The sequence below is a fragment of the Meleagris gallopavo genome, chromosome 12, assembly GCF_905368555.1.
Source record: "Meleagris gallopavo chromosome 12, MGAL_WU_HG_1.1, whole genome shotgun sequence".
Classification (NCBI taxonomy): Eukaryota; Metazoa; Chordata; class Aves; order Galliformes; family Phasianidae; genus Meleagris; species Meleagris gallopavo.
In genome coordinates this window covers 3,478,313-3,492,927 of record NC_139415.1, presented here as the reverse complement: position 1 = coordinate 3,492,927, position 14,615 = coordinate 3,478,313, and the positions used below count along the sequence as shown (strand labels likewise).

General features: G+C 44.4%; 1 protein-coding gene across 4 annotated transcripts in view; it reads left to right on the top strand.

The window, feature by feature from the left end:
* Window positions 1-1,088: 1,088 nt before the first annotated feature.
* Window positions 1,089-14,615, top strand: part of RAB8B (RAB8B, member RAS oncogene family) — a 28,188-nt gene continuing 14,661 nt past the window's right edge. For 2 of the 4 annotated variants that reach the window (XM_085234051.1, XM_085234049.1), the window contains exon 1: window positions 1,089-1,281. In XM_085234051.1, the coding sequence (XP_085090177.1) occupies window positions 1,158-1,281 (124 nt within the window). In that variant the 5' untranslated portion in view covers window positions 1,089-1,157. The remainder of the gene's footprint in view (window positions 1,282-14,615) is intronic. The other 2 variants (XR_014885925.1, XM_085234048.1) reach the window with 1 other exon arrangement.

Below are 14,615 nucleotides of genomic sequence, written 5' to 3'. Positions count from 1 at the left end.
TAAAACTACTCTTGGGTAACAGTTGGCAATCGCAAACATACTGCTCCAGAGACATATGGAAACCTATTTGTTCCACCAAACTCATGAGTGAATATTAACCCCCAAATCACTCTCTTCGTTGCTGAAATATGACGTGGTAATCCTCAGTAAAGCCCTCATTACTGTACTTATGACAACTCCTGTATCTGAAAATAGAGATGTATGGAAATGTTTCAGAGGTTGGTGTTTCATTTGCGGTTTCCTATAATTTGATGATTCACGTTAGTCTGAATTAACTGATAGTTGGGTTTGATTGCCTCAGTTCCAGGCTGCCATTATCACTTAAATCTTGTGTTAGGCATTGTCATGGCCCATCTCAATGTGTAAATGGCCCAGTCCCAACTCATACACTGAATGAAGGAGCCAAGGAGACGGATTGGCAAATTGCATCTTGAACTGGGCTGAGCTCTACAGAAAGAAACTAACTACTGGTTTCTTCCCCCCAGTCTTGTTCTGCTGCCTTGGTTCAGCCTGCCAGGCGATGTCAAAGTTAGGGATGCACACGGATGGCACTGTTGGTGTTCAGAGCTAGTTCCCAGCATGGGCGTGGGTCGCTCAGAAAGTAATGCTTCCTCTTTATTGCCCTGGAAGCAACAACAGCTACAGAGAGCACAGTAACTGTTGGGTAGAGCCAACCCTCAGCTACAACACGCTATTTTTCAACACAGTTGCTGCGTCTTTCAGCACTAGCACTACGATTTGTAGCATTAGGATTTTCTGTTTGTAGCTTGCCTAGGGACAATAATTCTTAAATTAAATTAAACCAATAGCTCCTCGTGTCATTTCGAAGTGTTTGCAGTAGCGTTACTAGTTTTTATAGCGCCTTGTGACACCTCTGCGAGAAACCTCACAGTCAGCTCGTCACGAGGCTGCCTCACACGGCGAGGGAGCTGTCAGTGGGAAACGCCGTGGAGCGGAGCGGAGCAGAACTCGTTCACACGCACCGACAACACCGTACCATACGGCAGAGCGCCGCGGACTGCAGCTCCCATCGGCACCCGCGGCGCCCCCCCCCCGCGATGCGCGCGCAGTGGGCGCGGCGGAGAGGTGGGGCCCCGTGCGGTCTCCTCCCCGCGCCGCCTCGCCCGCCCCCCTCCGGCTGCGGCGCCCGAGCGAAGATGGCGAAGACGTACGACTATCTGTTTAAGCTGCTGCTGATCGGGGACTCGGGCGTGGGCAAGACCTGCCTGCTCTTCCGCTTCAGCGAGGACGCCTTCAACACCACCTTCATCTCCACCATCGGTAAGAGGCCGAGCGGCTCCTCGGGGCCCCGCGGGCGGGAGGCGAGGAAGGAGGGGCGGGGGGGCCGCCGGGGCAGGGCCTGAGCGGCAGTCTTGGGACCGTTAGGGCCGCGAGGGGCTCCGCGCGGAGGAACCGCCGCCCCGAGGCCGAGCCCTGCCCCACCCTGCCCTGCCCTGTCCTGCCCCGTCCTGCCCCGCCCGCCGCTCCGTGCCCGGCGCCGCGCGGCACCCCCGGCCGTGGGGGGCGGCCGCGCCCCGCCGCCCTCCGCCCCTCCGCTCTGTGCGCGGGCTGCGGCCGCATCAACAGTTGGCCTGGGGCTCGAGCGCATCGTTCCGGCCCTTGGCTGGGGTTAGGGGGAGTTGCGGTCCGTGGGAAGGGCGGCCCGGGGACGGAACGCGGCGCTGCGGTAACGGGATCGCGGAGCGAGCGGGCTGTGAGCCGTTGTGTCGCTGCGGAGCGTTTGGGGTTTGTGTGCGAGTTTCCAGAACGTAGAGGAAGGCCCCGAATGCCGGAGAGCGTGCAGAGGCAGCTCCCTGCCAAAAACGGAGGGTGCTTTCTGAAGCTCGACCGATTTGCTTTGGTGAGGTGTCAGGCGCTGCCGCTCTAAAGGACTTTTTGCTCAAACAAACGTAAGCAGAATGTTGAAGTTCCTCTCGGAGGTAATGCTGCATTGAGATCTCAGATGGAGCTCAAGAGTTGGCTGAGCTGCTCGTAGCTGGGATTGCTTTTGGGAATAAAACCGAGCTTCCTCTTCTGGGAAGGAAGGGGTGAATTGCAGCAGAGTGTGTGAGTGTTCAGCACTGCGACGCTGCTGCAATTGAAGAGTAACACTGCGATAAGGAGTGGACTCTTCTTGCAGTAAGGAAATGGAGACACGGAGCTGAAGCAACACGTGGCTTCTTGTTTCTCCCTGCCTGCTCTTTGCAGCCCCGTTCCATAACGGCAGCCAGCAGAGATTGAGCAGCAGCTTACCTGGAAAGGCACTTGGCTCTGTGTGGTAGATGTGAAGTCTTAAACCTTAATGAGTACTGTGCAGGATTCCAAAAAAGCCTACAGCAGTGTCATACTTCTCATACATGGGAAGAGATGGCTGACATAAATGGTGTTCTCCATGCATCTTGGTGGAGCTTTGCTTCTTGGTGTGATTCTTTTTTTGTCTCCCAGATTCACTTCAATGTCTCAAGGACTGCAAATGTGATTCTTTGTTTCCTAACTTACTCAGTTATGTAGGGTCTGTTCTCTTCTTCATGAATATTTGCTTTTACGAGGGTCCTGTTATTAGCAATAATAATTTTAAGAAAGTTGGAAATTGAGATGTACTTCTGGTTCCGCAGGTGGTAAATGTCACTTCATTTCAGTTGCATTTTCCTGTTCGTACTGTTTGCTGTCCTGTTGCTTTTTAGCAAAGCACCTACCAGGAGGAGAGTTGGCAATGCAGGAAATAGTGAAACTGTTCAGACAAAGTGCTTGCATGCTTAAATAAAAGTCTTTTTTTTTTTTTTTTTTTTTTTTTTCCCTTCTGTATTCCTCATGGGTAGCCTGTATCACTTTTGGTTCAGTCATGTAGATCTAATCTGCGTGTTCTCATAGATGCTTTTTCTTTATTCAGAGTGGGGACAGTGAGTTCGTGCAGGCTGGTCAGAGCCACTTGGTTTTACCGTCACGGCTCATAACATCTGATGTGCTTCAGGGAAATCTGTCTGTAACGGTTCTGAGTTTATTCCTTGGCGAATAGAGCACAGGCTGCTGTGATGTGGAGGGAGCTGCGGGGAGGTGATGCTCCTGCTGGTTGAAACTCTGAGGTCCCCAGATCAGCGTTCAGAACTAAGCACACTGCTTCTCACTGTGATGGAAGCCACCAGGCTATGGGGTTTGTCGCTTCTCCAAAAAGTGGATGGGACTTCCTGTGAAGATGCACGTTCAGCTCACAATGATTTTGATGAGTACGCACTGATTGTCTGCTGGCAGAGGTGCCCTCCTTCCTTTCCTGACCCATGTTGCTCCTGGCAGGGCCGGACTTCCTTTAACTTTGGAGGTCTGAGACGGCAGCATACGTGTGAGGTGTTTTGGATCTGCCTTCCACCTCAGCACTGTCTGTGAGAGGTGAGGCAGTCAGAGGCTTCTCTTATCTGTGTGGTGTTCAACTTGTGGTTGTCTTCTGTCTTGTATTGTACCAAAGCAGTGTTATGATGGAAGGGCCTGCAAAACATCTAAGCACCAAATGTCTTGAAAATGTATTTGTTCTTATTGTTGTTTACTAGCTTCAGTTACAAGAGCAATGGAAACTTCTTTCACAGAGAAAAATGGAAATGCTGTTTTACTTTGGAATATTTGAATAACTTAGGTTCAGTGTTTGTTACAGAGATGAACTGTAGTTACTCTGTTTTTGCTTGGCGTGCTTGTGTTGTTCTGAACAACATGTTTTGCCGATTCTCTTCTCTTCTGCAGTCATGCAAAGCAAACCTTTCAGGCTAAATGCTTGTACATTGCTTGGAGGTTTGCAAATGGTCCCCTTGACTTTGCTACTCAGAATTGTTAGTGGTGTAATGAAGGCTGCGTGGTTTCAGATAGTAAGGGCTTCCAGCCTGGTGCCCTGTGGCCAATCGTTGCATGAGGAGTAGGATATGAGTGCAGTGCACATATATTTATTGTAATATATTGGTCCTTTTTGTTTTAAAGTGCCTCGTGGCTCGAGAGTGTCTCCTTGTCTTGAGAACTTTGGGTAACCAACACGGCTAGCAGACTGTGCCATCAGTATGAGAAGTGAACCACTGGTCTCTTTCTCAGGTGATCCTTTGTGTTACTCTGCGCTGATGGGGCTTTGTCTGTGGTCAGCAGCTTTGTGTATTTTTACACAGGGCTTTGTAACTGTTTGGAAACCCTCTAAAAGAATTGACAAGTTGTAAGGGTGCTGCGCTCCCCGGTGAGGATCAGCATCTCGCCGTTAACATGGGATGAAGCCACCTCCACTGGAAACATGTTATGTAAGGTTATGTTGTTTAGTTTGCTTCCTGAGTGGAAACTTCTGCTTTCGCACAGTTCTGCATGGAAAATAAAGAGCAGTTGTCAGCTATTTTTTGTACTTGATCACCACCTAAAGCAAAACTTTATCTTGGAGTATCTGGCATGAATTTTGTTAGTATTTTCAGTGTGGTGCATGAGAAGAAGGAGCGTTAATTTAGAAGTCTCTGCATATCCCAACTTGCTGTTTAAGGAGTGCTGGCTGGTAAAACTGGATTGGGTTTATCATTCCAAATAATAAGGTCTATCCTTTGCGTCCCTTTCAACTTCTTGTTTAAGCTGTTTTCTCTGGGAGTGAAGTCGTATCTCTTAGCTGATAGCTTTTCTGACTTTGCACAAGGGGTTGCTGACTGAAACAAGATGCTGTGCTTACTTTTTAATCCAAGATGATATCAGCATTTGGCAGGAAGTTGCCCGTAGGAGATGTTTCAACTCTCAGTGCACTGACTTGTTGGTTTTACAGAAGTGACTTTTCCATGGCCTTCATCTTGCAAAATAGGACAGGGCTCCAGCAGCTGAGCACGTGTGTGCTGACCTTATAATACTTTGATGGAAATCCTCTGAACAAGCAGAATTATCAACTTCCCTTTTGCAGTGAAATCTCTGTAATGTGCAGCGGAAATTGTTTTAGCGTGCTCAAGTCAAACTGTGCCTCTTTGAATCTTTCTGCTCTCCCCTGGAAATAATGTATGATAGACAAAGAGGGTGGTTGCGGTGCTGGATTATTATTATTATTCTTGTGGTGATGATTGCCTTCTTCCCCCTCTTTGGTACCTGCTGTTCTCATTCATTTTGTCTTTTCTGGGCTTCTTCAGGTGGCGGGAGTGCAGAAGAAAACATGATGATAGATCATCAAAGAGAAGTCAGGGAGGAGCTGTAGGTGGTACTTTATTAATGGTAGTTATAATTAGGGAATTGTAAGGGAGATTGTGAAGTGAGACCAGTGTGAGTGACCCGAGTGGTGCTGCACTGTAGATGGAAGTGCGTGTGCAAGTCTTGCAGTGCTTGGGACCTGTGTGAGAAGGAATTGGAGCCTGCAGTGGAGTGCAGACAGGCAGCACTTTGGAGGCAAATCTGAAACTGGATGCATGGCTTGGTTTTTAGAGCACAGTGGTGGTGGTCTGTGAGATGTTACCCTGATAATCAGAAGCACTGCAGTTGGAGACAGCTTAGGTTAAAAATATTCCAGTTAGCATCTCTTCTGACTGTACATCTGATAGCTGCTAACAAGTCAGCTTAAACTTTGGTTTTCATCTGCTGATGAGATTGTGCCACTCTTTCATACTCTGCAGAGGGCCAATACGAGTGGAATGGCTTGGTTTTTATTAAAAACACTTCTTCAGCTTTCTTGCTTCATGTTACTGTGAAGCAATGTGACAGATGTCTTAACTGTTTTATGCCTCTACTTAATTGGCAGATGGAGCTGTCTTGGTTATGTGTTATCTGGTTATTTGAGTGGCAGCAGGGCAGCTTAGAGCTGCTTTGTGGCGTGGTTTGAACGTGGAGTTAAGAATACAGACCAGCACTGAACGAGTGTAGGAACTTGTGTCGTTTGGTGCAAGCTTTGAGAGAAGTGCTGAGGGCTCAGAGCTTTTCTTTGGGATTTTTTTTTTTTAGTCCATCTGCATTAGGGCATCCTTTTAGAAGAATGTCTTGTCCTGACTCCTTCCCAAATTTAACTTGAATTCATAATAGGTGATGAAGAGTGCATGCAGTATTTATCATGAAGCTTTATTTCATGTGCTAGGATTTAATTGCTAACAGATACCTGATTTCCACTGATACCACTGTTGATCTTACTATGTTGTAGTTTGAATACCCACTCCGTTAAAGTGACCATAGATCAGTACAGTGGATCTGTTCCTTTCCTAATGTGAATGAATCGAGTAACTTGAATGTGCTCACTCTGCTTAAAGGTTTTGTACAACCAGGGTTGCTCCAGAGGCATTCAGTTGCATGCAAGTCAGAACTCAAGCTAGCAACTTCCTGTTCCAGCTGGGTGTTAGCTTAGTACCTCTAAAGGCTTTTCTCCAACAGTTGTAACTGGTGTCAGTTTAATCTTGTGGTTTACAGCGAGCTTTCCTCCGAAATGTAGGCTGTACATGTACATACTGTAGACACTTCATTAAAGGCAGCCGAATAGTGCATGTCGTAGAGGACTTCTGCTCAGGAGAACAGGCAGTTGAGCAAGTTTGATCCTAGTTTTGTTCTGTTCTACAAACCTGCTGCTTTGGACACCGCAGAATAAAACTGATAGAAAACGTTGGTTGTGTTCTTGTGTATGGATGGCAGTGTGTAAGAATGTGCAGAGCAGGTGGGACACTAACTGGAGCTGGGCACCAAGTCTTGCTTCTTGGGAAATGCAGTTTGAACTTAGAAAATGGGTGAAACCCAGCTGACTGCCAGCCTGGGAGCACATACACTGCCACCAGCTGCTATGCACACCGTGCAAAGCCTTCCTTTCTTTCATCTGCCAGAGAGAAAGAGCTCTCCTTTACTGACACAGTTTGTTGTGTGTATGGTGAGACGTCTGATGGGATGAAAGATGAAGTGAGGCATCTGTGTCCAGCCCAGGGTGGAAGAAAGCAGAAAGTCACAGTAACCACTGGCTGGAAAACTTCTCTGGCTTAGCAGAAGTACTGTGAACATCCAATATGGGAAAAGAAGGTGAAGTGGCCATTAACAGAACCTTGAATAAATGAAAAGCAAACATCAAAAAAATGAGTATGGCCCTGATTAGTAAGTTATGTGGTTTTGCCTGGTGGTTTAGGTAGTAAGAGTCTTTCAAATAAGGCTTATTTTCTTATTCATGTAGGCAGTTAAATAAAACAGACCTTCTTCCCCCATGTCCTTCACTTCCCTAGCAGAAAAATCCCCATGTACTTAATCCCACATGAAAACATGAGTTTAAAAAAACCTCTTGTAAGAAGTTTCCAAAATCTGTTAAGAGAGCCATCTTCAAAAATAAGTTCTGTAACTTTAAACTTTCTGCTTAGCCTTTTGGCTTGCTGTGTGTTGCTTTGTTAGGAACTTCACGTGCTCTCTTCTAAAACATGACCGTATTTCAGACTTTAACCAAAAGTTCTTCACTAGATAGTCAGTCTTACGGAATACATTTCTTACTGAATGAGACAATTTCATCTTTGCACATAACTAAAATCTTTTCAGCTAGAGCATTGGTAACAGAGCTGTGAACTGAATGCTTCCCCCACTTCTCCCTCTGTTTTTCTCTTTGTGTTGCTGATAATTCCCACACGAGATGTATTTTTTTTGTCCTGGAGTCCTTATAGACCTGCAGAGTGTGGCAAGTTTCTGCTCTGTGAAGTATTACCCATTTAATTCATGAGCGGGCTATTCCTGGGGTATTGCTCACCTTCCCAAATTGCTTTTTACTGTATAGCACTGATTTGTAATTTATACTGACTGCCTGCCATTATCCAGTTTGTCTCTCCTCTGGTCTCTGATTGCATCTCGATAACCCTCAGTCTCTCAAGGGGGTGCTGGGCAGGATGGGTGTTGGATACAGCAATATGAAGCTGTACAGATTGACTGTTCCCATCAGCTCTTCTGTCTCATCGGCTCATATGTCTCAGGCCTGCAGCTGGCAGGGTCTGTGTGAGCAGTGTGGTATGCACTGCAGGGATGGGAGGTGCACAGGGCACTGTTTGTGCACTATAAAGGTTTCTTAAGTGATAATGACTTGCTTCTTTACATCTTGAATTCTGCAACACTGCACGATAGTTTTTCTCCTGGCAGCTCCTTTATTGTAAGCGTGGAGCAGTGTGGTCCCAGAAGTTGTTATTTCTTCCTTCTGAGTAACCGGGTCAGAACAGATGTTCAGATTGAGTGGGAGCCCTTCAACTTCAGGAGGCTTTTTTAAAAAAGAAATAGCATCTCAGTTCTTGACTGCACAGTCATGTGGTTCCACCTGGACCTGAAGTTACCGAACCAAAGCAGACCTCACCTTTCCTGACCTGTTCTCACCATCGCATCTGAAACAGCACATCAGTAATGAGCAGTGACCTTTAAATCACAGTGGCAAAGCTAGCATTGATTGTGTAACGTTTTCTTCAATAAGTTTTGTTGGTTTTTTTTCCCAGTCTCTTCAGTGCTTAAAATACCAATTTTTGGATGAAACAAGCACTTCTGGCTGATAGGTTATTAGTTCAGGGTAGCCTTGGTTCAAGAAGACTTGTGTTTTTGCATCTACCAACACACCCGCTGCCCAGGTGATAGCCTTGGTGAGGTCCATGCTGGCATACTTGGGAGCTACCTGCCAGCTGCCTTTTGGTCCTGTGAGCTCAGGGCTTTCATTTCCTGGTTGGTCCTGTGGAATCTGTGGGCTCCTGCTCATAGGTGAGCTGTGGCTGTGCCAACCTTTTCGCTAAGGTGTGCCATCTGATGGTGATAAGCTGAATTATGGAATTCACCCAAATGAAAACTGACCTGACCCAAACAGGGAAGAGCTCAGTCACCACTACTGGATGGCAGCACCTGCCTTAGCTTCGGCTGCCTGGAAGGCTGTGGTCGCAGATCAAGTCTTGTGGAGAGGGTTTAAATATTTGCTGCTCTCAGTTGCGTGTTGATTTGAAAGAAATATGTTCTCAAAGCAGCTCAGTTAGTGAATTCCCCTTAGTCAGTCTATAAATAATCCTTAAAATAAACAAAATTTGCTGTCTGTATTGTAGGGCAACTTTAATCTGTGTCAGAACCATTTTAGATAAAACTGAGTTACCACCAAGTGCTGTTTATTTTCCATTGCATGAGTAATAGATGGGGGCTCGATTTGATAAAACTCCCTAGACCCAGCCATTTGAAGTTCTGGAGGTGTAATTATACTCGGAGCAGTAGAAGGAAATTCATTGCTGCTGTTACCAAATGATCTGTAAAGCTGGACCAAGTTTTTTTGGTGTTTAAAACCATGTGATTCAAAGCACTCTGTAAAAATTATGAGAAGTTGACCTGCAGATATTTAAGCATTCACACCAAAGCCTTTCAATGTGCCATAGTGGCAGCTGAGCCCATAGGAGCACTGCTGCAGCGCTGGCTGCAGACCACTGGGCTTCATTCTCACTGTGACAGTCAGTGTACACCATAGGCTGCTGAGCTGTCCCAACATGTACCAGGTCTAATTCTATTAGTTGCCAGTTGTATTCTGAATGTCCTGTTGCTTTTTTTTTTAATAGCAAGTAATTTGTCTTAAAGGAAGCTGGTTGGTAGCTGTGGTGCAGCTGAGGAGGTATGTGCTGGAGGAAGCTGCAGTTTGCTAAATTTTACAGAGATTGGTTGCATCTTGGTAATAAGTTTTAAATGCTGGAGAGCAGGAAACCACTGTGTGCTATATGTGTGTGGCACCTACGTTCTTCATCGCCTTGCCTCCTTCTGCCACTTGTATTTGTTTATCAGTGTAGTGGTTAAAGTTTCCTTTATGATCTTTAGTCTATTAATATATTTAAAGGTGCAAGTCACTACTCTGTTATCTTTGTGTAGGAAAAATATGTTATTTGCAGGGGTGAGGAATAAGCTGATGAAAGGCCAGCTAACCCTAAGCAGCCTGTGCTGCCCACAGTTTGGACGCCCTTTCTTTGTTCTCACAGGCTGCTCAGAAGGAACTGAGTATAGTTTTGTCCTCTGTAAGTTGTAAAAGGATGAATAAAACTGGTTACACTTCTCTGTAATTCTAAAATAAATTAGTCTTACAACTTTTCAAAAACACTGACCTTCACCCTGGTCAGGCACTGCACCAGTGCCTGATGTTAATCTGCATTTTCAGTGATGGCAATAAAAGACGGCTGCATCTTGAATTAACAAAGCGATAGAAATTGCTGAGATCATCTGAAAATGCAGTGCAGATGTTGTTAGGGACTAAAGCCAGAAGTTCAAGTTCAAAGTGACTAGACTTTGTTCTTCAGCATTATGCTCTATGACGCTGCTATGTTGCAAGTGTTCCCCGCCCTGCTTTTCATAGTCTGATCTTGTTTCTTCCTCGGTCGTTTCCTAGGATTACTGGAAATGCCTCAAGAAAGATGGAATGTGAAACCAGCTTTCTGAGGCGTCAGTGTACTGGTTGAATCTACAACAATAGATAAATAATGGAGCACCATAAAGAGTCTCAGGGGCTGGGGAGGAATGAACAACAAACAAAAAAACTAAAGAAAATAACTCATTTGATCCCAAACCTATGAATCCTACTGCTGGGAGCAGCCATCCCTGCTGGGAGCTATTTCCTACAGCTTTCTACTTTGGACTTTGTGATTTAATCACTGTTTGTTCACAAGAACCAAAAGCCTGAAGTATTCAACAAGCTGAATGTAAAGTGTGTTGATTTTCAGCCATCTGCCTCTTCTCATTTCCTCTTTCTATTGGTAGGTTCCAAGTCATCATGCTCATTTTGAAGTGGTTTTTAGTTCAGCCTTACTCTGAGCAACTGCAGGAAAAAGTTTCCTTTCCTTTTGTCTGTCTGGAAGAGCTGCATGTTGCATCTTGCCATTAAATTGCAAAATTGTCTTTGTATGCAGTTCTGCCCATTGGAAGCGAAAAGAACCGACTCCCACAACTCCACAAATCAGTACAGTGTGATAGGAGGGAGCAGTGCAGTGCAGTTGGAGCAAGCTCAGCTTGAAAGTTGCTGTGGAGATTCCAGTCATTCTGTTGCTGTATTGCTCAAGATGGATAAGGAGGGTTTGTACCTTCCTCCTTTCCTGCCTTGTGATGAACTCACTTTGATTGTGATCAGTGTCCATTGGTGATAAGTGCCACAGCCATGGGAAAAACCATTCTTTCCCTTTAAAATTTTTGCTTCTTCCACTCTTGCTTCAGGAGAATAAGGTAAGATTTAAAAGAGTGGAGGGTTCTCACTTAAGATGGTGGGGTTTTAGTTATGTGCAGCTCAAGCAAAATAGTCTTTAGTGTCTTAAATGAGATCTGATAGTGTGATGCATCTTCTATGTTCTTTGACAGACAGGTATGAAAATGAGACTTGAGCAAGCAAGCCAGGCATTCATGTTTTTCACTGCTGCTTTGCTAATTCTGGATGTTTAATTGCCTTTTTTTCTACAAATTCCTTTGGCTTATGTATTAAAAATAAAACCTAAACCATTTAAAATATTAGGACATTGAGGTCTAATACTTTTTTTTTTTTTTTTTTAACATGAATTGCATATTGCTTGGCTAGAGTTGGAGAAATACTGCCCGGTTGTAGATACACAGCTACTATATGCAATCAGAGATTGACACTTAATTCACATCCTGAGAGGTTTAAATTTCATGGTTGATCTCTTACTACAAATACACCCAAAATAAGCATGTTGTTGTAATTGTATGCACCCTATGGACTTAGTGAAATAGGAAACTTATTAATTTAACTTGTGTTGAGGTCAACCAGAACTGCCAACTGATCCACAGCTTTCTCACTGGTGAGGTCCAGCTGCTGCAAACCGCTGTTGAACTACATGAAGAGTGAAATTAATATACTGGATAACTGTCATACAGAGAAATACTAAGGATTTGTGAGTTTTTTAACCACTTGTATGGTTGAAGAACAAGACCCTTCCACGGCCTTTGTTGTAGGCACAGTAAAGAGTGGAGAAACCTTTCCCTGCAGCTGGAGCTGCTGTACTGATGTACTGGCTCCAGCCAGAATCCTCTATTTAGGTTTGCTTGTGTTGGAGCACAAAACAAAACCTGTCTGTCTAAGCAGTGGTGTGTTGCAGGGAAGTGTTGTGGTGCGGGCCTAGCACTGAAAACAGACATCCCAGCTCTGACTGGTGAGGGTCACAGCTGAGGGGAGAACTGGAGTGCCTGAGCTACTGCTCCAGACCCCACAGTAGCAAAAGGAACCATTTCAGCCCTGCTGCTCAAGTGCTTGTTCAGTTCTTGGAAGAATTGCATCATACATGTTGATAGCAGAAAAATACCGCTACTAAACATGGAGAAGGAACCTCTGAATCTGTGATGTTGTTCAGTCCTATATATTTACTGTTGTCACACAATTGCGTTGTAACTTAATCATGGATAAAATCTGCCCTGGTGGTTGAAATAAGGAGTCTGCTGTCAGACTTTGCCATGTGCCAGCTCTACATTGGCCATTACAAGTAATTATCCTGTTTGCCCTTGCGTTATAAAAATAAATCTAGGTCTATATCTCCTTAAAAACATCTAGAACATAATTTCAGGTGGGCATCCCAGTGCTGCAGGGCTCTTTCACCCTTCTGGACAGGAGAGCATTGCATGTTGCATTTTAGAACTGCAAGTTTTTGATCTTGATCTTTTGCAATCAAACTTCTGGATTCATGAATGGCTTTTTATTATATATCTCTTCAAGTTTTTATATGCCACTGCCCAATTATGTGCAAACAAAGAATTCACCAAGGTAGGAAATTCTGCCAGTAATGACTTTTGAAATGCTGTGGTCATTCAGGTGTGTGAAGTGCCATAAATGCAGCTCGGTAAGCAGAGCAGTGCTCAGCAGCCACAGGCTGTGCTCAGCGGGAAGTGGTAGCACATCTCACTGGGCTCCTGCTCCGAAGGTTTGCAGCTCACCGCTTCCTGTTGCTGAAGAAAAAGAACAAAAGCAGCACCAGTTTGCAGCACCAGTTTTAGCTTCTCAAAAGTCGCAGTCGCGTTTGTTAAACTTGGTTGTCTTGTGGCAGATGTTTATGGATTTCCCCTTTTGCTTTTCTTTTAGCTTCGTCTTTATTCAAGGTGAATTTTGGGGAAGTTCCTACTAGAAAGTTTGATTTCTGAGAAGCTGTTTTTTGTGCACGTCTTGTTTTGGGAATCCTGGTACTGTAAGGGAAATGAGTAACTGCAGCAAAGCAGTCAGCACAGGGCTCCAACCTGCAGTGCAGGCTCGTGCTCAGGATGCCATCTCTGCTGGAGTCTCCTACTGCTGTGTCTTAGATTTGGTAATTTATGGTGAGCACAGAATTATCTTTAGCCATCGTAGCCTCCAAACTGTAGTCCTGACAGTTAACTTCAGGCCTAGGCACACAAAAAGCTTTTAAAATTGCTTTGACTTACTGTTGTCCACAATACAGTCTCCTCTACTGAAAAAGTAAACTGTGCTTCTGTAACTTCTGGGGAGAAAATAAAGAGCCAAGATGATTCATTCTCAGATACAAACACAGTGAAGTGTGATGTCAGCAGATGTTGTACCTGGTTAGGGAAAAAATGTTTATGGCAAGGTAGATACAAAATGCTATTGACAGATAATAGAAACAATGGTAACACCTTCCAAACTTCCCTTGCCAACAAGAAGGGTTTGTGGGATTGGTTTGGTTTGGTTTTTAAGTAGGCACTGTTCTTAGCTTTGGCAGAATGTAGGTTAATGAAAAGATCTGTTTGTCTGTAAATCCATTTGTGAGTCTTGGGAAATTAGGATTGTAACGATAATCTCAGCATTTTAAATCAAGGCAGTTAATTTTGTACAGTGGTAGAAGTGCTGATATGATGTGTGTTTCTGCTGATGTGTTCTAAGCATGTAGCACATCAATATTAAGCAGCTGAAACTCAGTGTTTTCAGTATATTAAAATATTAATATTGTATGTGAGAAGAATGAAAGTCAAGAACGTAATGAATGTCTGTATTTCATTGTGTCACTTTGTAGTGTATGAAAATAATAATCTCGTGGCTTATTTCCAGTGCTTCCTGTTTAAGCTATGGTTAAATTAATAAAGCTAGAACAGCACTTTCCTGCTGAAGACACTCTTGATAATTGTCATTTAAATTTCAGATGAGAAATGAGAAAATGAGAAAAAAGAAGGGGTGGTCCCCTCTTCTTTTTTCTCATTTTCTCATTTTCTCATTTCAAGTGTCTTTTACAGACTGTGACTAACTATCAAGTAATTGTTTAAGATCTAGTGAAGGACAAACAGGTTATCAACTTCACATTGGATTAACCAGGGGAGGGAGGGAAGGTGTCTGGGATTGAAGGATCAGGCAGCCCCCTGTGGGACCTGAGCAATCTTGGTTTAAGCTATGTTATAGTGAAGGTTTAGATATGCTAAATCTGCAATAGCCTGGTGAAAGCACTGGTCTGTTCGGAGATGTTGGCTTTGGGTCATAAAGCCGTTTGGTTCTTCTTTTCCCCCATTTAAAACTCGATCTTCAGAAGGATCACTGAGTGGATGGATACCAGATGGAAGAGTAAGGGGTCAAAGGAGGGAAGTATTCTCTTGGTAACTTTTGAAGCTTTCCGGAAAAATGTTAGTTATTTCTAGATGACATTCTTGGTCTACTTCAGTCATGTCAGTAACTATATAGTTTCCTCTCCTGCAGTGTCTGAGCAGTGTGCATTAAATGTAAGATTTTT